Raw genomic sequence first — 18,234 nt, 5'->3', positions numbered from 1 at the left:
AGAGACTAATTCATGGATTCTGTCAGGGAAAGGTGGCAGATTTTGTTTCAAAACAAAGAGGAATAGACAGCTTTATCATTTTGTATTTCATCTTCCTGAGGTGAACTAGGAGCACAACTCAATACAATTTTTGTAAATGCAATCCTAAAAAGACATTTTAAAAGGCCTGTGCATTGAACGATCTGTCTTGACAAAATCAACTTAACTCAGAGAGTCAAAGGAGATGTGGAATGGCTTAAAAAACACACTTCAGTCTTATTTCCCTAACAACAAACTAATGAAGCTAGAGGAAGAAAGAGATGTCCTTAAGAGAAAGGCTGAGCCTTGAGCCAACAGGGTGAGCAGATAGGAAGAAGAAAACATGACTCTGAAGGTCTGGATAGAGAATGGCAAAGTTTCACCCAGGTTTACTACTCTTAGGGAGGATATTAGAAGAGGGAAGATAGTTTGGGCAGTTATAGACAATAATACATGGCTGGAACCCAAAGAAGTCAAACAGAGAAGGAGGGGCAAGGCAAAATCTCAAAGAACAAATAAATTGATTGCCCCCAAGGAGGAAAGAATTGGAGAAATTACTGAAAACTGGCTTCTTAAAGCTTCCAGTAGACAGTTCACTGCAAGGACAATTTGGAAACCATGCTTTCAAGATTGTACATCTATGTCAAGTGGCTACTGAAAACGATATTCATGAAACACACAATCTGTCAGAGGAGAAAGAGAGTATATAGTTATTCAAATATTCATTTAATTATAATTGCATTAAGTGCTATACAGAGTAACTACTGGGTAAATAATATGTGGTAATGTGAAAAAGGAACATACAAAACTAATTACCACTTTTTCATTAAAACTTAACATGTTGTTTTAACTACAACAGGGAATAGTCTAATATTGAAAATACTTCAGTGACAAGGACTTCTAATGAATACTTGCTTATTAGCACTCAAAACTGAATTACTAGAATTATTTCATCCGTAATTAAATAATTTAGCTTCCCAATTTCTTTCCAATGAGGGTTTAAAATGTTTTTAATATGTTAATCACATTTATATAAAATTTTTTTTTTGATGTTTATTTATCTCTGAGAGACAGAGAGAGACAGAGCACAAGCAGGGAGGGGCAGAGAGAGAGGGAGACACAGAATCTGAAGAGGCTCAAGGCTCTAAGCTGTCAGTCCAGAGCCCAACACAGGGCTTGAACCCATGAACTATGAGATCATGACCTGAGCTGAAGTTCGATGCCCAACTGACTGAGCCACCGAATAGCCCCTATGTTAATCATATTTACAACATAAACTGTGCTGTTTAATATTTATGATCAGAGTCCAAAGTATTAAGAATTGTATAACATTTCCTAAAATTATAAGAGGCTGATGATTAAAAGAAGACTTTTCAGACTATAAGCCTCATCAGCCCATCTGTCATATTTTTTTTTAATTTTTTTAAAATGTTTTTATTCATTTTTGAGACAGAGAGAGACAAGGCATGAGCAGGGGAGGGGCAGAGAGAGAGGGGGACACAGAATCTGAAGCAGGCTCCAGCTCTGAGCTATCAGCACAGAGCCCGATGCAGGGCTCAAACTCACCAACCGCGAGATCATGACCTGAGCTGAAGTTAGATGCTTAACCGACTGAGCCACCCAGGCATCCCCCCATCCATCATATTTTTAAATACTGTTTTTATATCTTTACAGTTAGTATTCCCAAGGAATAGAACATTTTAAAAATCAGTTTAGGGGCACCTGGGTGGCTTAGTCGGTTAAGCGTCTGACTTCAGCTCAGGTCATGATCTCAGGTTCCATGAGTTCAAGCCCCGTGTCGGGCTCTATGTTGACAGCTCAGAGTCTGGAGCCTGTTCAGATTCTATGTCTCCCTCTTTCTCTCTCCTGCCCCGCTCATGCTCTGTCTCTCTCTTCTCAAAAATAAATAAACGTTAAAAATTTTTTTTAATAAATAAATAAATAAAAATCAGTTTATGATTATACCAAAAATAAATAAATAAAATACCTAGGAATAAATTTAGCCAAGTAAGTAAAAGACGTATATTCTGAAAACAGTAACACATTGATGAAATAAATTAAAGATGACACAAACAAATGTAAAGATATACCATTCTCATGGATTGGAAGAATTAGTATTGCTAACATGTCCGTACTACCCAAAGCAATTTACAGATTCAGTGCAATCCCTATCAAAAAACCAAGTGCATTTTCACAGAGCTAAAGTAATCCTAAAATTTGTAGGGGACCACAAAAGACCTGGAATAGCCACAGCAATCTTGAGAAAGAAGAACTAGGCTGGAGGTATCCCAATCCCAGATTTCAAGATATACTACAAACCTATAGTAATCAAAACAGTATGGTTCTGGCACAAAAACAGACACATAGATCAATGGAACAAATTGGAGAGCCCAGAAATAAGCCCACATTGATATCATCAATTAATCTATGACAAAACAGGCAAGAATATACATTAAGAAAAATTCTTCTCAATAAATGGTGTTGGGAAAATCAGATAGCTACATGCAAAAGAATGAAAACCACATTCTTAAACCACCTTCTTATACCATACACAAAAGTGAACTAAAAATGAATGAAAGACCTAAATGTGAGACCTTAAACCATAAAACTCCTAAAAGAAAACATAGGCAATAATCTCTTTGACATCAGCTTTAACAACATTTTTAAAAATATGTCTCAAAAGCAAAAGCAAAATTAAACTGTTGGGACTACACCAAAATAAAAATGTTTTGCATAGCAAAGGAAACTATCAACAAACCAAAGAGGCAGCCTCCAGAAGAGAGAAGATATTTGCAAATGATATATCCAATAAGGGACTAATATCCAAAATATATAAAGAAGTTATACAACTGAATGCCAACCCCCCCCCCGCAATAATCCAATTAAAGCATGGGCAGAGGACCTGAATACACATTTTTCCAAAGAAGACATACAGATATCCAACAGACACATGAAAAGATGACTGACATCACTAATCATTAGGGAAATGCAAATCAAAACTGCAATAAGATATCATCTTATACCTGTGAGAATGGCTAGTATAAAATGACAAGAAATAACAAGTGTTGGTGAGGATGTGGAGAAAAAGGAATCTTTGTACACTCTTGGTGGGAATATAAATTCATGCAACCCCAGTAGAAAGCAATATGGAGATTCCTCAAAAATTAAAAATAGAAATACCATATTATCCAGTAATTCCACTTTTGGGCAATTTCCTAAAGAAAATGAAAACACTAATTTGAAAAGAAAAATGAACCTCTATGTTTATTGCAGCATTATTTATAATAGCCAAAATATGGAAGCAACTCAAGTGTCTGTCAATAGATGAGTGGATAAAAAAGATGTGGTGCATATGTACAGTGGAAAACTCAGCCATAAAAAAGAATAAAGATCTTGTTATTTGTGACAACATGGATGGATCTAGAGGCAATTATGCTAAGTGAAATAAGTCAGACAGAGAAGACCAATGCCATATGATTTCACTTATATGTGGAATCTAAAAAACAAAACAAATGAACAAACAAACGGACTTAAATACAGAGGACAAACTGGTGGTTACCAGAAGGGAGGTGGATGGGGGTGGATGGGCAAATAGGTGAAAGGGAAATTTTTAAAAATGATAATATAGTATTTTGCAAAGAATAACATCTGTTAACTCTCGTGAGTTGTTGTTTTTTTTTTTTTGCCAGTGCCAAAGTTTTCTACACCTTGAGACAAAACCAAACGTATAAATGATAAATGTTTTAAAATGCATAGTATGTATCTAATTTGCTTATGAGAAGCCAAACCCCTGAATCCAAATTAAGAGACTAAACTCATACAAAAAAGATATCTTTCAATGTTTAATAATTGCATAAACAGTGCATTGACTCTTATCTTCTACAAAAAAAATTAAAAATATGATTGTGAACTAAGTGATTATAAATAATCCTGTTTTCAGATGAAGAAGTTAGAAGAAATTCTCCTTTTGGAAATATAAGATTAAATTGCGTATTAACAGTATACTTTTTGTTTACTGCTTTCCAAAAAAAAAAAATAAATAGGTTGCCATGATTATAAATAAACTTAGTGTAGAGACAAACAAAAAGTTTTAAAATCTCTTAAAATTATCAAATGAAACTCATTTACCTTTTTCTCCTTTTTTAAAAATTCAAAACAACCACCTATTTATAGAAAAGGTAGAAGTACAAAACAACGATTTTTCTGAACCATTTCATAGGTTGCTAACCAGATGCCCTATCACTCTGGAACATGTTAGTGGGTATTTCTTACAAACAAGGACATTCTCCTACATAACCACAGTACAACCATCAAAACTAGAACATAGCTACCATCTAATTCTCAGAATTCGCTCAAGTTTTGCCAATAGTCTCAATAATACCCATTACACCCAAAAAGTCTAATTTAGAATCAGATATTACACTTAGCTTTTGTTTTGTTTTGTTTTGTTTTGAGAGAGAACAATCAGGAGAGGGACAAACAGAGAGAAAATCTAACTGACTGAACCACCCAGGTGCCCCAGTTTTTTCATGTTTCTTTGGTCTCCTTCAGTCTTCCTTTGACTTCCATGACTTTGACGCTTTGGGGAATTACAGACCAGTTATTCTGTGGGATGCTTAGCTGTGGTTTAGGATTAAATTTAGATATCTGTGGCAGAAATATCACAAGTGGGGTGCCTGGGTGGCTCAGTCGGTTAAGCATCAGACTCTTGATTTCCGCTCAGGTCAAGATCTCACAGTTTGCAGGATGGAGCCTGTGTCAGGCTCTGTGCTGACAGCATGGAGCCTGCTTGGGATTCTCTCTCTCCCTCTCGCTCTGCTCCTCTCCTGCTCCCTCCCTCTCTTTCTCTCTCTCTCAAAATAAATAAAAATAAACTTAAAAAAAAAAAAGAAAATCACAAAAGTGATACTATATTCTTCTCATGGGAATCCTATCAATGTATTTCTCTACTGGTACAATTACATCAATCACATGGTGTCTGCCACGCCTCCCTGCTAGAATATTACCCCTCTCCTCCCCATCTCATTTGTGTAATCAAGAATTACACACCTTTTTGTGGTGAGGTATTGAAATTATGAAACTATCTCATCCCTTCAAATTTTCAGTTTATTCTTTTATTGACATGTGCATGAACTCTTGGTTTCCTATTTTATTGAATGGTTTATAATCTGTTACCACCATTTTTTATTTCATGCTAAATTGCCCCCCATTTGGTCAGTGGGAGCCAAGTCAGTCTGGTTTCAGTGTCTTTTTAACATGCACCCATCATTCTTTGAGCCCTTCCTTGCTTTCTGGAACAAGATGTTTTAGTCTCTTTTCTTGCTTCATCCTTGGAATCAATCATTTCTCCAAGAACCTTGGTTCCTTTTGGTAACAAATGGTATTTTAAACCTAGCTCTGGCTGTCCCTTGGAACTCACAGGGTGTGCTCATCGGTCTTAGGTTGTTGCTGTGCCCAGTCTCTTTCAGCAGACAGAGGTAGAGGGGAAAATGTATTTATACGGCATGTGCACTCGTGTATCCACATGTCCACACACATTACTTCTATATTTATCTAACTTTATATGTTGAAACATACATTTACACAAGTATCTCCAATTCCAATCCCATATCACAGGGTTCTAGATTTAGCTTTCTGCCTCTCTCTGTCTTTAACTCCTTTTTCCAATAGCAAGAATGTGGCTTATTCTTAATATGTGTAATTATTTGATCAGTCCTGCAGTCTACAAGGAGTGTCCCGGCCCCATGTCGTATGGATGCCATGCTCACATTGTCCAAGCTCTGATGCCCTGCCTCGGCTGCCCCACGCTTGGACCTTCATCCCACTCGAGCTCTGACCCTCAACCCACGCCAACCCCACACATGCCCTCCTTTCCCCTACACCCCACAGGGCACCCCTCCACAGCCAGGTCTTGGGCACTGCACTGCCCCTCCTGGGACCAGAGAGCTTGCTTTTCTCTACCCATAAAACAGATTCAGGACTTGATCACTAAGGGGCAAGAAAAGGGAGATCCAAACAAAGGTCTGAAATCTACAGGGGGCAATCAGGTTCTTCCTCTGTTCACTGGCTTCTCACTGAAACATACACAAAAGAGGAATAAAGGACAAGATCTAGATCCTCCAACCTTCTCCCCTACCTGTCAGTCAGGAGGTTGTGAGTGTATGCATTGTGTGTGTCCGTTTTATGCTCCAGCAGCCAGACCACCACCGAAGCTCTGTGTTCACTGCTTCCTACCCGACCTGACCAATTTCCCGGCCACAGGGCAGAACATTCAGCACTCCATGAAGGGGGGAAAGGCCAAATTGGATAATTTATTACATTTTTCCTTTGTCTTTGAGAAATGTGAGTGGAGAAACAACAAACTTTTTAAAAAGAAAAGCCTGCTTTTAAAAATTAAAAAAGCAATAAGCAATTTAAAGAAATTTTGTTTTAATTACAAATTTGTTCTAATAAAAATTACAGTAGCTATCCCATGAGTTTTGCTTACTTCCATTAGGGGGAATAAATAATTTTTCTGGGACGAAGATATTTTTTCACCTGTTGGGAAAACTCTCTTCAGGGAAGAAAGGGAGAGAGTTGCCTGCCTCCAAATGATCGGAGAATATTATTAGTTAGGAATATTTATCCCTTATCTAGGGAGCATTTTTCTTTCTCTTACTGATATTGAGCTGATAGAGGTAAAGTCAAAACAATCCAGACGAAAGGGTCAGTGCAATCAGGAGGTAGTCGAGCAGGCAAGCTGAGGTGGTCACAGGATGATGCAGTCTGCTGACCTTGGCACATAAATCAGCTCTCACAGGTCCTTCCAAGGGTCCACTTGACTTTCTCACCAAGGACACCTTCAGAAAGGCTCACCTCTATTTTAATTTCAGAGTGGGAAGCTCAGCTTTATTCTTTTTTTTTTTTTTTAATGTTTATTTATTTTTTTTTAAATTTTTTTTTTTTTCAACGTTTTTTATTTATTTTTGGGACAGAGAGAGACAGAGCATGAACGGGGGAGGGGCAGAGAGAGAGGGAGACACAGAATCGGAAACAGGCTCCAGGCTCCGAGCCATCAGCTCAGAGCCTGACGCGGGGCTCGAACTCACAGACCGCGAGATCGTGACCTGGCTGAAGTCGGACGCCTAACCGACTGCGCCACCCAGGCGCCCCTAATGTTTATTTATTTTGAGAGAGACAAAGTGTCAGCGGGGGGAGGGGCAGAGAGAGAGGGAGACACAGAATTTGAAGCAGGCTCCAGGCTCTGAGCTGTCAGCACAGAGCCTGATGTGGGGCTCAAACTCATGAACCGTGAGATCATGACCTGAGCGGAAGGTGGCTCTTAACCAACTGAGCCACCCAGGTGCCCCTCAGCTTTATTCTTATGCAGAAGAAGGCAGCATAAAAATCACCACAAGCCAGGTTGAGGACCATAGTTACCAAGTCTAGAATTTACATTAAACACACACACACACACACACACACACACACACATCAGAAGAGAGGGAGCTAGTCTCTAAAATTTGCCCTAACTCTTTTACACAATGACACTGGGCTTCAGTCATTCTTGGCTCAATTCTTCTACCTGCCCCCTTGCCCTGAACTGGTCACCTGGAGGGAGCGGCTGGGTGTGAGAGCTTTGTGGGGCCTCCGCAGGGTTATTTTTAACCTGGTATTTTCTGCTTATAGCCTTTCCACTGGGGCAGCCCCAGGGCTGGGCAATTCACTCCAGCTGGGAAATCTGAGAAGTCAGCTCAGGCCTGTGTGGCAAAGGAGGTATTTTTAGCTGAGACTTGGGGATGTCAGGATTGTCATCTACTTTTGACCTCAGGGAAGGAGACACAAAAGAGCCACGCAAGAGGAGGGATTCTGACCCTGAGGTTCCTTAGCAACAGCCGCCACGGAGCTTATTGTTGGAAGAAGATTCCGTGTCTACTCTGGTGGGGGTCGGGCAGGCCAGCCTGGGGGCCTTCCCAGCAATAGTGCTGCACCCTCCCCACGGAAGCCAGGCCTGGGACGTCCTCCTGCAGGCAGAGTATTCCCAGGGGCTCTCCCAGCACCCACCTACTCACCTCTGCAGCCCACCTGCCATATCAGCATCACCTGGAACTTGTTAGCAATGCAAATCCCGGGGCCCCACCCCAGACCTACTACATTGGAAATTGTGGCAGTGGGACCCAGCGACCTAGGTTATATCAGGCCCTCTGGGTGATTCCCATGCTGTTGAGAAGCAGTGGTCCAATCACATTCATTAACATTCAGAGATAAAAGGTCAGAAGAGTAAACCTTTAGGGGCGCTTGGGTGGCTCAGTCGGTTAAGCGCCACCTTCCGCTCAGGTCATCATCTCTCAGTCCATGAGTTTGAGCCCCGCATCAGGCTCTGTGCTGACAGCTCGGAGCCTGGAGCCTGTTTCAGATTCTGTGTCTCCCTCTCTCTGAACCTCCCCCATTCATGCTCTGTCTCTCTCTGTCTCAAAAATAAATAAACGTTAAAAAAATAAAAATAAAAAGATAAAGAGTAAACCTTTACCCATATCAAATCCACATGGCAGTACATTTTTGCAAACTAAGAGACATTAATTCTTTGTACATTTTTAGATGTAGGAAAACATTGAGCTAATGGTAGAGAGAGCTAGTAACTTTTTTTGAACACCTTTTTTCCTCCTGTGTACTGTATACCCTAATGTGAAAAACGTCTCTCCGCTGTTCATTCTCAAGGACAATGACAAGACATCAACTGAGTTTTGCCATCAAGGGCTGCAACCGAGTCAGAGTCAGAAACAGACCCCACTGCTCGGGGAGAATGGCCATGACGCATGCCAACCCTAAGAATGAATGACTGTGCATAGGTACCCTAGACTGGGCCGCGACGAAGCCAATCATTCTAATTGTGTAAGGTGATGTAGCCGTTCTCAAAGCGGTCTTAGAAAGGATGTTACCGTTAGACTACTAGTAAGGAATTCATTTCCTATGGCTGCTGTAACAAACTACCACAGTGGCTTACAACACAAACTTATTTCCCTATAAATCTGGAGGTCAGAAGTCTGCAATCAGTTTCATTGGGCCAAAGTCAAGGTGTTATCAGAGCCACTTCCTATGGAAGGCTCTCGGGGGAGAATCTGTTTCCTTGCCTTTTTCAGCTTTTAGCGGCTCCCTGTCTGGAGGGCATGGCTGGTAGGCCTTCCTGCATCTTTAAAGCACCTGTCTCCAATCTCCACATCCACCATCTCATTGCTTCCTCTTCTGATGGACCCTCCTGTCCAAGAACTTGTTGATTACAGCAGGTCCTCCCAGATAATCCAGGATAATCTCCCCATCTCAGAATCTTAATGAATCACATCTGCAAAGTCCCTGTTGCCATATAAGGTGGTATTCACAGATCCCAGGGATTAAGACGTGGATGGGGGGGGGCACTATTCAACCTATCATACTCCATATGGTTCTATACTATCCAAATACTAGCCCCTAGCCACATGTGGTTATTGAGCATTTGAAATGTGACCCATCTGAATTGGGATGTGCTGTAAGAGTATTGAAATTTGAAGGCTTATTATAAACAAAAAGTAATATAGGGGCGCCTGGTTGGCCCAGTCGGTTGAGCATCTGACTCTCGGTGTTGGCTCCGGTCATGATCCCAGAGGTATGGGATCAAGCCTGGCATCAGGCTCTGCACAGAACTTGGAGCATGCTTAAGATTCTCTCTCTCTCTCTCTCTCTCTTCCCCTGCCCCGCTCAAAAAAAAAAAAAAAAAAGGAATAGATTTCATTAATAATTTTTATATTGATTCCATGTTAAAATTATAAAATTCCAGATACAGTGAGTTAAATAAAATACATTATTAAAATTAATCTGTTTCTTTTTGCTTTTTCAAATGTAGCTACTAGACGGTTTTAAATTACACATGTGGCCCACATTGTATTTCTAAGGGATAGTGCTGCTATAGACCACAAAGGAAGCAAGGTAGTGGTAAATTGCAATTGTTTTATTTTTGTCATACTCATACTTAGAAGGGAGCCCAGATGTAGAGAGCAACATTTCTTCTTTCAACCTTCTCTAGGAAGAGCAACTGAACACTGAATTGAGATTTCAAATCAAGACGGATATCATCTAGGGACATGCACAACAGTAACTAAAAAACAGTAACTGAAATATATATATATCTCTGGCAACTTGTGTTCTTACAAAGCACCTCCACAAAGCATTATTTCACTGAATCCTCCATCATAATCCCGTAAGAGGGACCTTCTTCCCATTTTTCAGAGAAAGAAACTGAGCCTAAGGAAAATGTACTTGCTGGAGGCACAACCAGCTCCTAAGTGACGAGCAAGAGTCTGACCCAGGTCTACAAGCATGAGCACCCAGGGCTGCCCTGAGCCTATTTCTGGGCTTGGGTTGAACAGTTTAATCAGGTTCACTCTACTTCCTGAGTTATTTTACAAGCAAGCTTCCTAACTTTCAGAGATCCAACAATTCTTCCTTTTTCCAAAAAAAAAAAAAAAAAAATTTATTCCTTTTTGCTACTCTGAACACTTTATTATTATTATTATTATTATTATTATTATTATTATTTCTTAACTGAATACAGAGGGCTGCATGTCCTACCTAGCCATTTAAGGAAGATGATTTTTCTTCTGTGTCAAACTGCTCCTCAGCTACACCCAGAGGCATACCTGGCTCCCAACTGGATCCTGGGTCATCTGCTGGAAGACCCCAACACCCATGACTGTCTCGCCCCACTTTCCACCACCCGCAAGCCACATGCATTGGTGAAATGCTCAGCTCTGACTTCTGGCCAGAAAAGATATCCCAGACAGATTGGAAATCTGGTGATCAGATTTCTCCTGATCAGTCTTCCTTGGGGTTGAACAGGCAATTCTGCACTTTGGCAGATGGTCACCATAAGAAGAATCAGCAAAAAGAGCCACAAAGAGGGAAGCAGACGTTAAGGTCTGCTAGGATGCTTCTTCCCCAGACAGCACTTCTCAAAGGTTGGAAAGAGAGGAAGGAAAGAAAAAAAAAAAAATGGTACAATGTGCTGCTCGTTTTCTCTGCCATATTAACACTTGAGCTTTTAGACCGAGAAAGCTTGGAGAGCGTCTAGTCCAACTACCTCATTTTACACATGAGGACACCAGGATCAGATTAAGTGACTTCTGTAAAGTCTCAGAGCAACTTAGTATCAGATGAAGACCAGAACACCCATTTGCAATTTCCTGTTTTTGTTCAACTTGGACCAAAATCGTTCTGAGTGATCACAGAGAAATACATGAAGTAAACTCAGGGAGCATCCTGCTTTCAGGATGAGGCTCTGAAATGGGCACACAAAGGTGAAAATCGTGTGCAGTCAAAATAATCCTTGAAAGTCCTTAGGAGAAGTGCCACACTGGAGACCAATACAACTTCCGTAAACAAATTCCACGCGGTCCGTTTTTCCAGAGATGGAACAAGCTCGTCAGTTTAGCACCAGATTAATGAACTGGCTTGAGGTCAGAGGACAAGAAGGCACAGAATCACATGTAGACCTGCAACACGAACACATAGAAAGGCACCAGTGTCCTGACGCTAACAGTAGACCCCCTTCTCGTATCTCGGGTTCTCATTCCGGGGCACCAGGTAGAATGACCAGCAATGTGATCCATACTACTTAAACAGCTAGCTCTCTTCCCTGCACTCTTGATAAAGTGGCCATTGCTTAGGTGAAAACTAAAGCTCCCGAGGCACATGAGTCTTTGTGTTCTGTTCACCGGTGTATCCCAATGCCTAGTACTGTGCCTGGCATACAAGTGTTTGTCGAGCAAATGGATGGATCTACTGGACAGCCTTCTGTCCAGGCTGTGTGGCTGGATTCTCATCAGCTGAAGCAATTTGGGTCTAGCACAAGACTCTTAACCTCTCAGGGTATTATAGCCAGAAAAATTCACGTGGAACTGTTCATAGAGATTTTTCACCACCCGTGGGGGTCAGGGACCCCCCCACTCAAGATTTCCTGGTGCTACTGTGACACTTTGGCAGAATGACCTTCGTGGCTTGGGAGGTGCACTTTCATAGCTGCACAAAGACCTTTCTTTAAAAGTCTCCCAACTGCTGGAAATAAAAGGTGCCCTTCAGCCAAAAGGCTCCCAGCGGTGCCAGGCTAAGCACAGCTAGTGGCACCAAAACGTTCTTCACCACCCACCCCAATATTTTCTGCCCACTCCTAAGCCAGACCTTTGGCTGCCTGGCCTTTCTCCACAGATGTCCTCCCGAGCTGCTGACAGAGTTTCAACACCGATATTGAATGGCAAGATGGATCACCTACAGGACCACCCTGGATCCCCAGCCAGCCCATTGAGCACTGAAACGTCGCCTGTCACCACCAGCTCTGATGGCTTGGATGTGTAGAAACGTACTGCAGGGGAATATTCAAACAGCTGCTGTAAGGTGAGCTAATGGAGGCAACTGCCAGCAGGCTGAGAGGAAAACATAATTTAGCAGAGCTCAGAGCTGAGCAAACACCCCTGCAGAAAGGCTCAAGGATGAGGCGGGCAGACAAGCTGGAGCTCTCCGACCACAGTGGCTCCACCTGAGCCAAGAGATAATAGAGGCTAGGGACAGGGCTGGGAAGAGTGACAGGCTCAGGAAGGGGCTGTGGACAGCACACATAACCTCCCAATCCGTGTGGTGATTCTTTGTAAGAATAACAAACGCTGTGGACTGTATTTGGAACAAAGCAGATCCAGCAAAGTCCAGAAACAAAATCAACCTCTAGGGAGTTGGGAAGCCAGGCAGGGAAAAGATTGTCTATCTATGCTTCTGTGCTGGCTAGAATAGTGTCCCCCAAAACTCATGTCCACTGGAAACTCAGAATGTGACCTTACTTAGAAATAGGGTCTTTACACCATAGGTTAGCTAATTTGGATTTAAATTAAAAAGAATACAAGAAAAGAAAGAAAGAAAGAAAGAAAGAAAGAAAGAAAGAAAGAAAGAAAGAAAGAAAGAAAGAAAGAAAGAAAGAGAAACAAGGTCCATCTTTGTAATTAGTTAGGGTGAGGTCATACTGGATTAGGGTTAGCCCTTAATCAAATATAACCAGTATTTTTATAATAAGAGAAAAGATGGCACAAGAACAGACTCTCAGATCAATGGAACAGAATAAAGAACCCAGAAATTGACCCACAACATATGGCCAACTAATCTTTGACAAAGCAGGAAAGAATATCCAATGGAATAAAGACAGTCTCTTCAGCAAGTGGTGCTGGGAAAACTGGACAGCGACATGCAGAAGAATGAACCCAGACCACTTTCTTACACCATACACAATAACAAACTCAAAATGGATGAAAGACCTCAAAGTAAGACAGGAAGCCATCAAAATCCTCGAGGATACAGCAGGCACAAACCTCTTTGATCTTGGCCGCAGCAACTTCTTACTCAACACGTCTCCGGAGGCAAGGGAAACAAAAGCAAAAATGAACTATTAGGACTTCATCATAATAAAAAGCTTCTGCACAGCAAAGGAAACAATCAGCAAAACTAAAAGGCAACTGAAAGAATTGGAGAAGATATTTGCAAATGACATATCAGATGAAGGGTTAGTATCCAAAATCTATAAAGAACTTATCAAACTCAACACCCAGAAAACAAATAATCCAGTGAAGAAATGGACAAAAGACATGAATAGACACTTCTCCAGAGAAGACATCCAGATGGCCAACCGACACATGAAAAAGTGCTCAACATCACTCATCATCAGGGAAATGCAAATCAAAACCACAATGAGATACCACCTCACACCTGTCAGAATGGCTCACATTAACAACTCAGGCAAAAACAGATGTTGGCAAGGATGCAGAGAAAGAGGATCTCTTTTGCATTGTTGGTGGGAATGCAAGCTGGTGCAGCCACTCTGGAAAACCGTATGGAGGTTCCTCAAAAAACTAAAAATAGAACTACCCTACGACCCAGCAATTGCACTACTAGGCATTTATCCAAGGGATACAGGTGTGCTGTTTCGAAGGGGCACATGCACCCCCATGTTTATAGCAGCACTATCAACAATAGCCAAAGTATGGAAAGAACCCAAATGTCCATCGATGGATGAATGGATAAAGAAGATGTGATACATATATATACGTATATATATACGTATATACACACACACACACATATATACACACAATGGAGTATTACTCGGCAATCAAAAAGAATGAAATCTTGCCATTTGCAACTACGTGGATGGAACTGGAGGGTATTATGCTAAGCAACATTAGTCAGTCAGAGAAAGACAAAAAGCATATGACTTCTCTCATATGAGGACTTTAAGAGACAAAACAGATGAACATAAGGGAAGGGAAACAAAAATAATATAAAAACAGGGAGGGGGCCAAAACGTAAGAGACTCTTAAATATGGAGAACAAACAGAGGGTTACTAGAGGGGTTGTGGGAGGGGGGATGGGCTAAATGGGTAAGGGGCATTAAGGAATCTACTCCTGAAATCATTGTTGCACTATATGCTAACTAATTTGTATGTAAATTAAAAAAAAAAAAAGAGGAAAGAACATGGAGACACAGGGAAGAAGGACTATGGAGGTGGAGCCTGGGGTGATACAGCTATGAGCCAAGGACTGCCAACAGCCACCAGAAGCTAGGATGAGGGGAGGAAGGATTCTTCCCTAGAACCTTCAAGGGACATGGCCCTGCTGACATCTTGATTTTGGAACAGTGAGCGAATACATTTCTATTGTGTTAAGCCACCCAGTTTGTGGTTATTTGTTACAGAGCCCTTGGAAACCAACTCAGCATCTATCTGTCCTAGCTAGTTCCAAATACACCTCTGTACAGTTGTTCATTCACAAATAATTAATAAGTACCCACTATGTACCAGGTGCTCTTCTAGCAATGAATGCAAACACAGAAAAATCTCTGCCTTCTCAGCGTAGGAGCTTCTCAGTGTAGGAGGACACAGAAAATAATCAGAATAAAGAAGTAAAATATGGTCTGTCAAAGGGTAGTGAGTTCAGGAAGGGGTCCTACAGAATAAGGCGGAGGTATTAGATTATTTCAAATCTAAATAAATCGAACACTCCCAGTAAATTTCGATGCAAACATTGAACCTAGTATTCTAGAACTGTCATTCGTGTAAAAAAAAATGGTACAACATGGGAGGGCATAAGGGAGAGAGAAGAGCATTGCTCTATTATGTCAGAGTTTCTGCTCTAAAACTAGGAAAACCATCAGCCATAAGGCTCATTGTGAAGGAAAAAGAATACATTAGCAAAAACCATCAAGGCTGAGAGGGGATGCCCAAGGACTTTGTGGCTAATTCACACTTGTTGGTTGATTTATAAAGGAGTCTAGCCATTTACCATTCAACAAGTGCCCCGTGTCAAAGACCTCAACAAAACAGAAGTGATTTAGCTATACAAAACCACTCTTTGGGAAGAAAAGAAGCAAAAGGAGGCAACTGAACAGAAAAACTGTATCATCCAAGAGCCTCATTAAATTATCACTCAAGTAAAAGAAAGCTCAAGAGAACATTCCACATTGAAGATGTTCTATCAACATAATACGGTAGCCACTAGTCACGTGGGATTAGTGAACACTTGAAAAATGTCTGGTGAGACTGAAGAATGGAATTTTTCATTTGATTTAATTTTGATGAATTTAAATAATGACACTAATTAAATAACAATGTGTGACCAGCAGCTACTCTATTGGAGAGCACGGCTTTAGAATCACAGAAGCCTGGCTGTGCAGAAAAGCCTGGCAGACTCATTGGATCTGAGATGGGACCAGCTCTGTAAGTAAAAACAGGTTAGGGAGACTTCATAGAATGTACAACTATCATGGATAGTCTTTCCGGGGCATATTTATTTCCTTAATCCTCACAGCGTTCTTATAAATCGCCAACAGTATCATCTCCATTTGCTGGATCCAGGTCGAACACCAAGGTTCAACAGGAGTATCTGACTTGCCCAGGGCTTTGTAGCTTTCAAGGGGTAAAGCCAGAGACTTGAACTTAGCTTAGACACCAAAACCCATACGCTACTCTCCGAGGCACCCCAGCCAACAGCGCCTTTCACTCTTGCGATTTTTTTTCCATCCCTACCCTCAATGAACAGTCTCAAACACAAAAGCATGTATGTGTGTGCACTTTGCATGTCCGGGTAGATTTTGTGGAACAGGTTAAGTCTGGAGGTTGCTTGAGCGCTTCCTGCGGATCGAGTGTTCTGTACTGGTCAGTATTCCTTTAGCCAAGCAGCCCCATTTTCCGCCTGGCCAGGCAAAGTGGAATGCCTAAGACAGTGATGGGGCAAACGGGATGCATGGGTGCAATTCTCCTCATGCTCTCCGGGTTATGCCAAAAAATTAACGTTTTGCAGCATCTTTAGTTTCAACACCGCCAGCTAAAGTGTGTGTTCTTGGATAATGATCCCGCCTTCGTCAGTACATCCTGAACTTGGCTCCCTTTCTGGTAGCAGTCGGGCATTCCTTCGCAGAGTTCTGTTTCCACCAGCAAACCACTCTACAAAGACAAAAACCTAAAAACTACAAATGTGTACCCAGAAGCCGTCGGAGGCTTAGCCAAGAATTGGTCTTTGCCGCGCATTGTTCTCAGAGGTTCCCCACGGGAGGAAAGCTCCACTTTCTGAACTGCGAGGACAGCTTCCCGGTGAATGCCCAGCCCGGCTGCATTCCTGTCGGGCTCGCAGCTCCGAGCGCCAGGGGCTCGGTCTGGGATTGACCAGCAGTGCTAAAAACGCCTACACCGCCATCCACCGGCCCCAAGCTGGTGGCACCGGGGGTGGGGCGCCCGCCACGGGAGCTGGGGCAGAGTCCCCACAGGATCCGACACGACACCACCCTCCTCCCGCCCGCCTAGCCCTCGGTCCCCGCTCGCACAGAGCGGTCACTGGTCCCCGACTCCGTGCAGCCGGCACCGCGTGGCAGTGAGCGGATTCTGAGACCCTCCTGACCCCGAAAAAGAAGGGCGGTCGCAAATCAGACCCTGTTCCTGGGGGCTCAGGCCAGTGCGAGCCGTCTGTGACGCCCTTCCCTTCCTTCCGTCTCCCGAAGTAGGGGCAGCGCGGTCCCTTCCCAAGACAGGATCGGAGCCCGCCAAACCCAGAGCAGCTCCGAGCCTGCGCCCCCCGGAGGCCGGCGCCCGGTGTGTCCAGGCGGACTTGCGCCAGAGACAGTCGGCGCGCAGGGGACGCGGGAGGTCGCGGCACGCTGCGAGGGGGGCAACGCTCAGAATGGGCCGGCTGTCCGCGGGGGGAGCGAGCGCGAGCCCCGGCTCTGCGAAGGACGGAGACCGAGGCGCGCGCAGTCGGAAAGCAGGCTTACGTCTGGGGCAGGCCGGGCTGCTGCGCAGTGCTCCCGGGGCCGGGGCGTCCCGGGCGTCCGCCGCGTCCCGGGCGTCCGCGGCGCTGGCGCTGAGGGGAAGCCGGGGATCCCCGAGGGGCTCGTGCGGACGGCTCCTGCTGTCGCCTCCCCCGGCGGCCGCGCGCCGCCCAGTCCACTTGCCGCGTGCAGGGCGCCCGGCCGAGGAGGGACTCTGCGGGAGACGTGCCGACGCCCCTGCCGAGGAGAGCGGGGTCTCCGGACCGACCCGACTCGGACGTTGAAGGAAAGTCTGCTCATGACTTTGCGAGGGTCGCGGACGCTGAGAGACCCGTGGAGGAGCGTGCGCCCCGAGGACTGGTTGCTGGGAGCTCAACGCCGCCGGGCAAGCCGGAGGTCACCGACGGCGGGGGAGGAAGGTGGCACCGAGGGGAGGAGGACGCAGGGGAAGGAGGGGTCGACCCCGAATTCATCTGCACTGAGAGGTCATCCGACCTGTTTGCGGGCAAGCGCAATTCGTGGATCTTACCTGCTCCGGGGCTCCGGCTGGGCGGTAGCGCTCTTCCCGAGCCAGGGCTGGGGACTGTTTCCTGGAGCACATGACTCGCTTTTTCCTAACCTGGTCGCTTTTCTTTCCCCGTCGTGCCCCTTTGGGGGTGGGGGGGAGCGTACTACGGACGACTTGCTCCTCACTCAGGAAGAGACAAGTTGAACTTCAGGGGACAGGGGCCCCACATTTTGTCTGCTCCACAGATCCCACCCGCGGACCACTCCCTCCCTTCACTGCCGTCTCTGGGTCCCACCCATACGAGCCCTTAAGGACAGATCCTCCGCAACCCCACCTCTTTTGCGTTCAAAGAAGTTACTCTTCAGGGGCAGAGGGGGAGGCCAAGCAGACTGCTGGCTCCCCACCC

The 18,234-nt window shown here is 43.9% G+C and overlaps 1 protein-coding gene across 10 annotated transcripts in view; it reads right to left on the bottom strand.

Annotated features, from left to right (window-relative positions):
• Nucleotides 1-17,930, bottom strand: part of CORIN (corin, serine peptidase) — a 261,992-nt gene extending 244,062 nt beyond the window's left edge. For 3 of the 10 annotated variants that reach the window (XM_058722677.1, XM_058722681.1, XM_058722682.1), the window contains exon 1: nucleotides 17,324-17,819. In XM_058722677.1, the coding sequence (XP_058578660.1) occupies nucleotides 17,324-17,620 (297 nt within the window). In that variant the 5' untranslated portion in view covers nucleotides 17,621-17,819. Of the gene's footprint in view, nucleotides 1-17,323; nucleotides 17,822-17,849 lie in introns of those variants that run through there. The other 7 variants (XM_058722685.1, XM_058722683.1, XM_058722680.1 and 4 more) reach the window with 5 other exon arrangements.
• Nucleotides 17,931-18,234: the final 304 nt, after the last annotated feature.

The sequence above is a fragment of the Neofelis nebulosa genome, chromosome 3, assembly GCF_028018385.1.
Source record: "Neofelis nebulosa isolate mNeoNeb1 chromosome 3, mNeoNeb1.pri, whole genome shotgun sequence".
Lineage (NCBI taxonomy): Eukaryota > Metazoa > Chordata > Mammalia > Carnivora > Felidae > Neofelis > Neofelis nebulosa.
The sequence above is the reverse complement of the archived record's forward strand: the minus strand, read 5'-3'. Positions and strand labels throughout refer to the sequence as shown.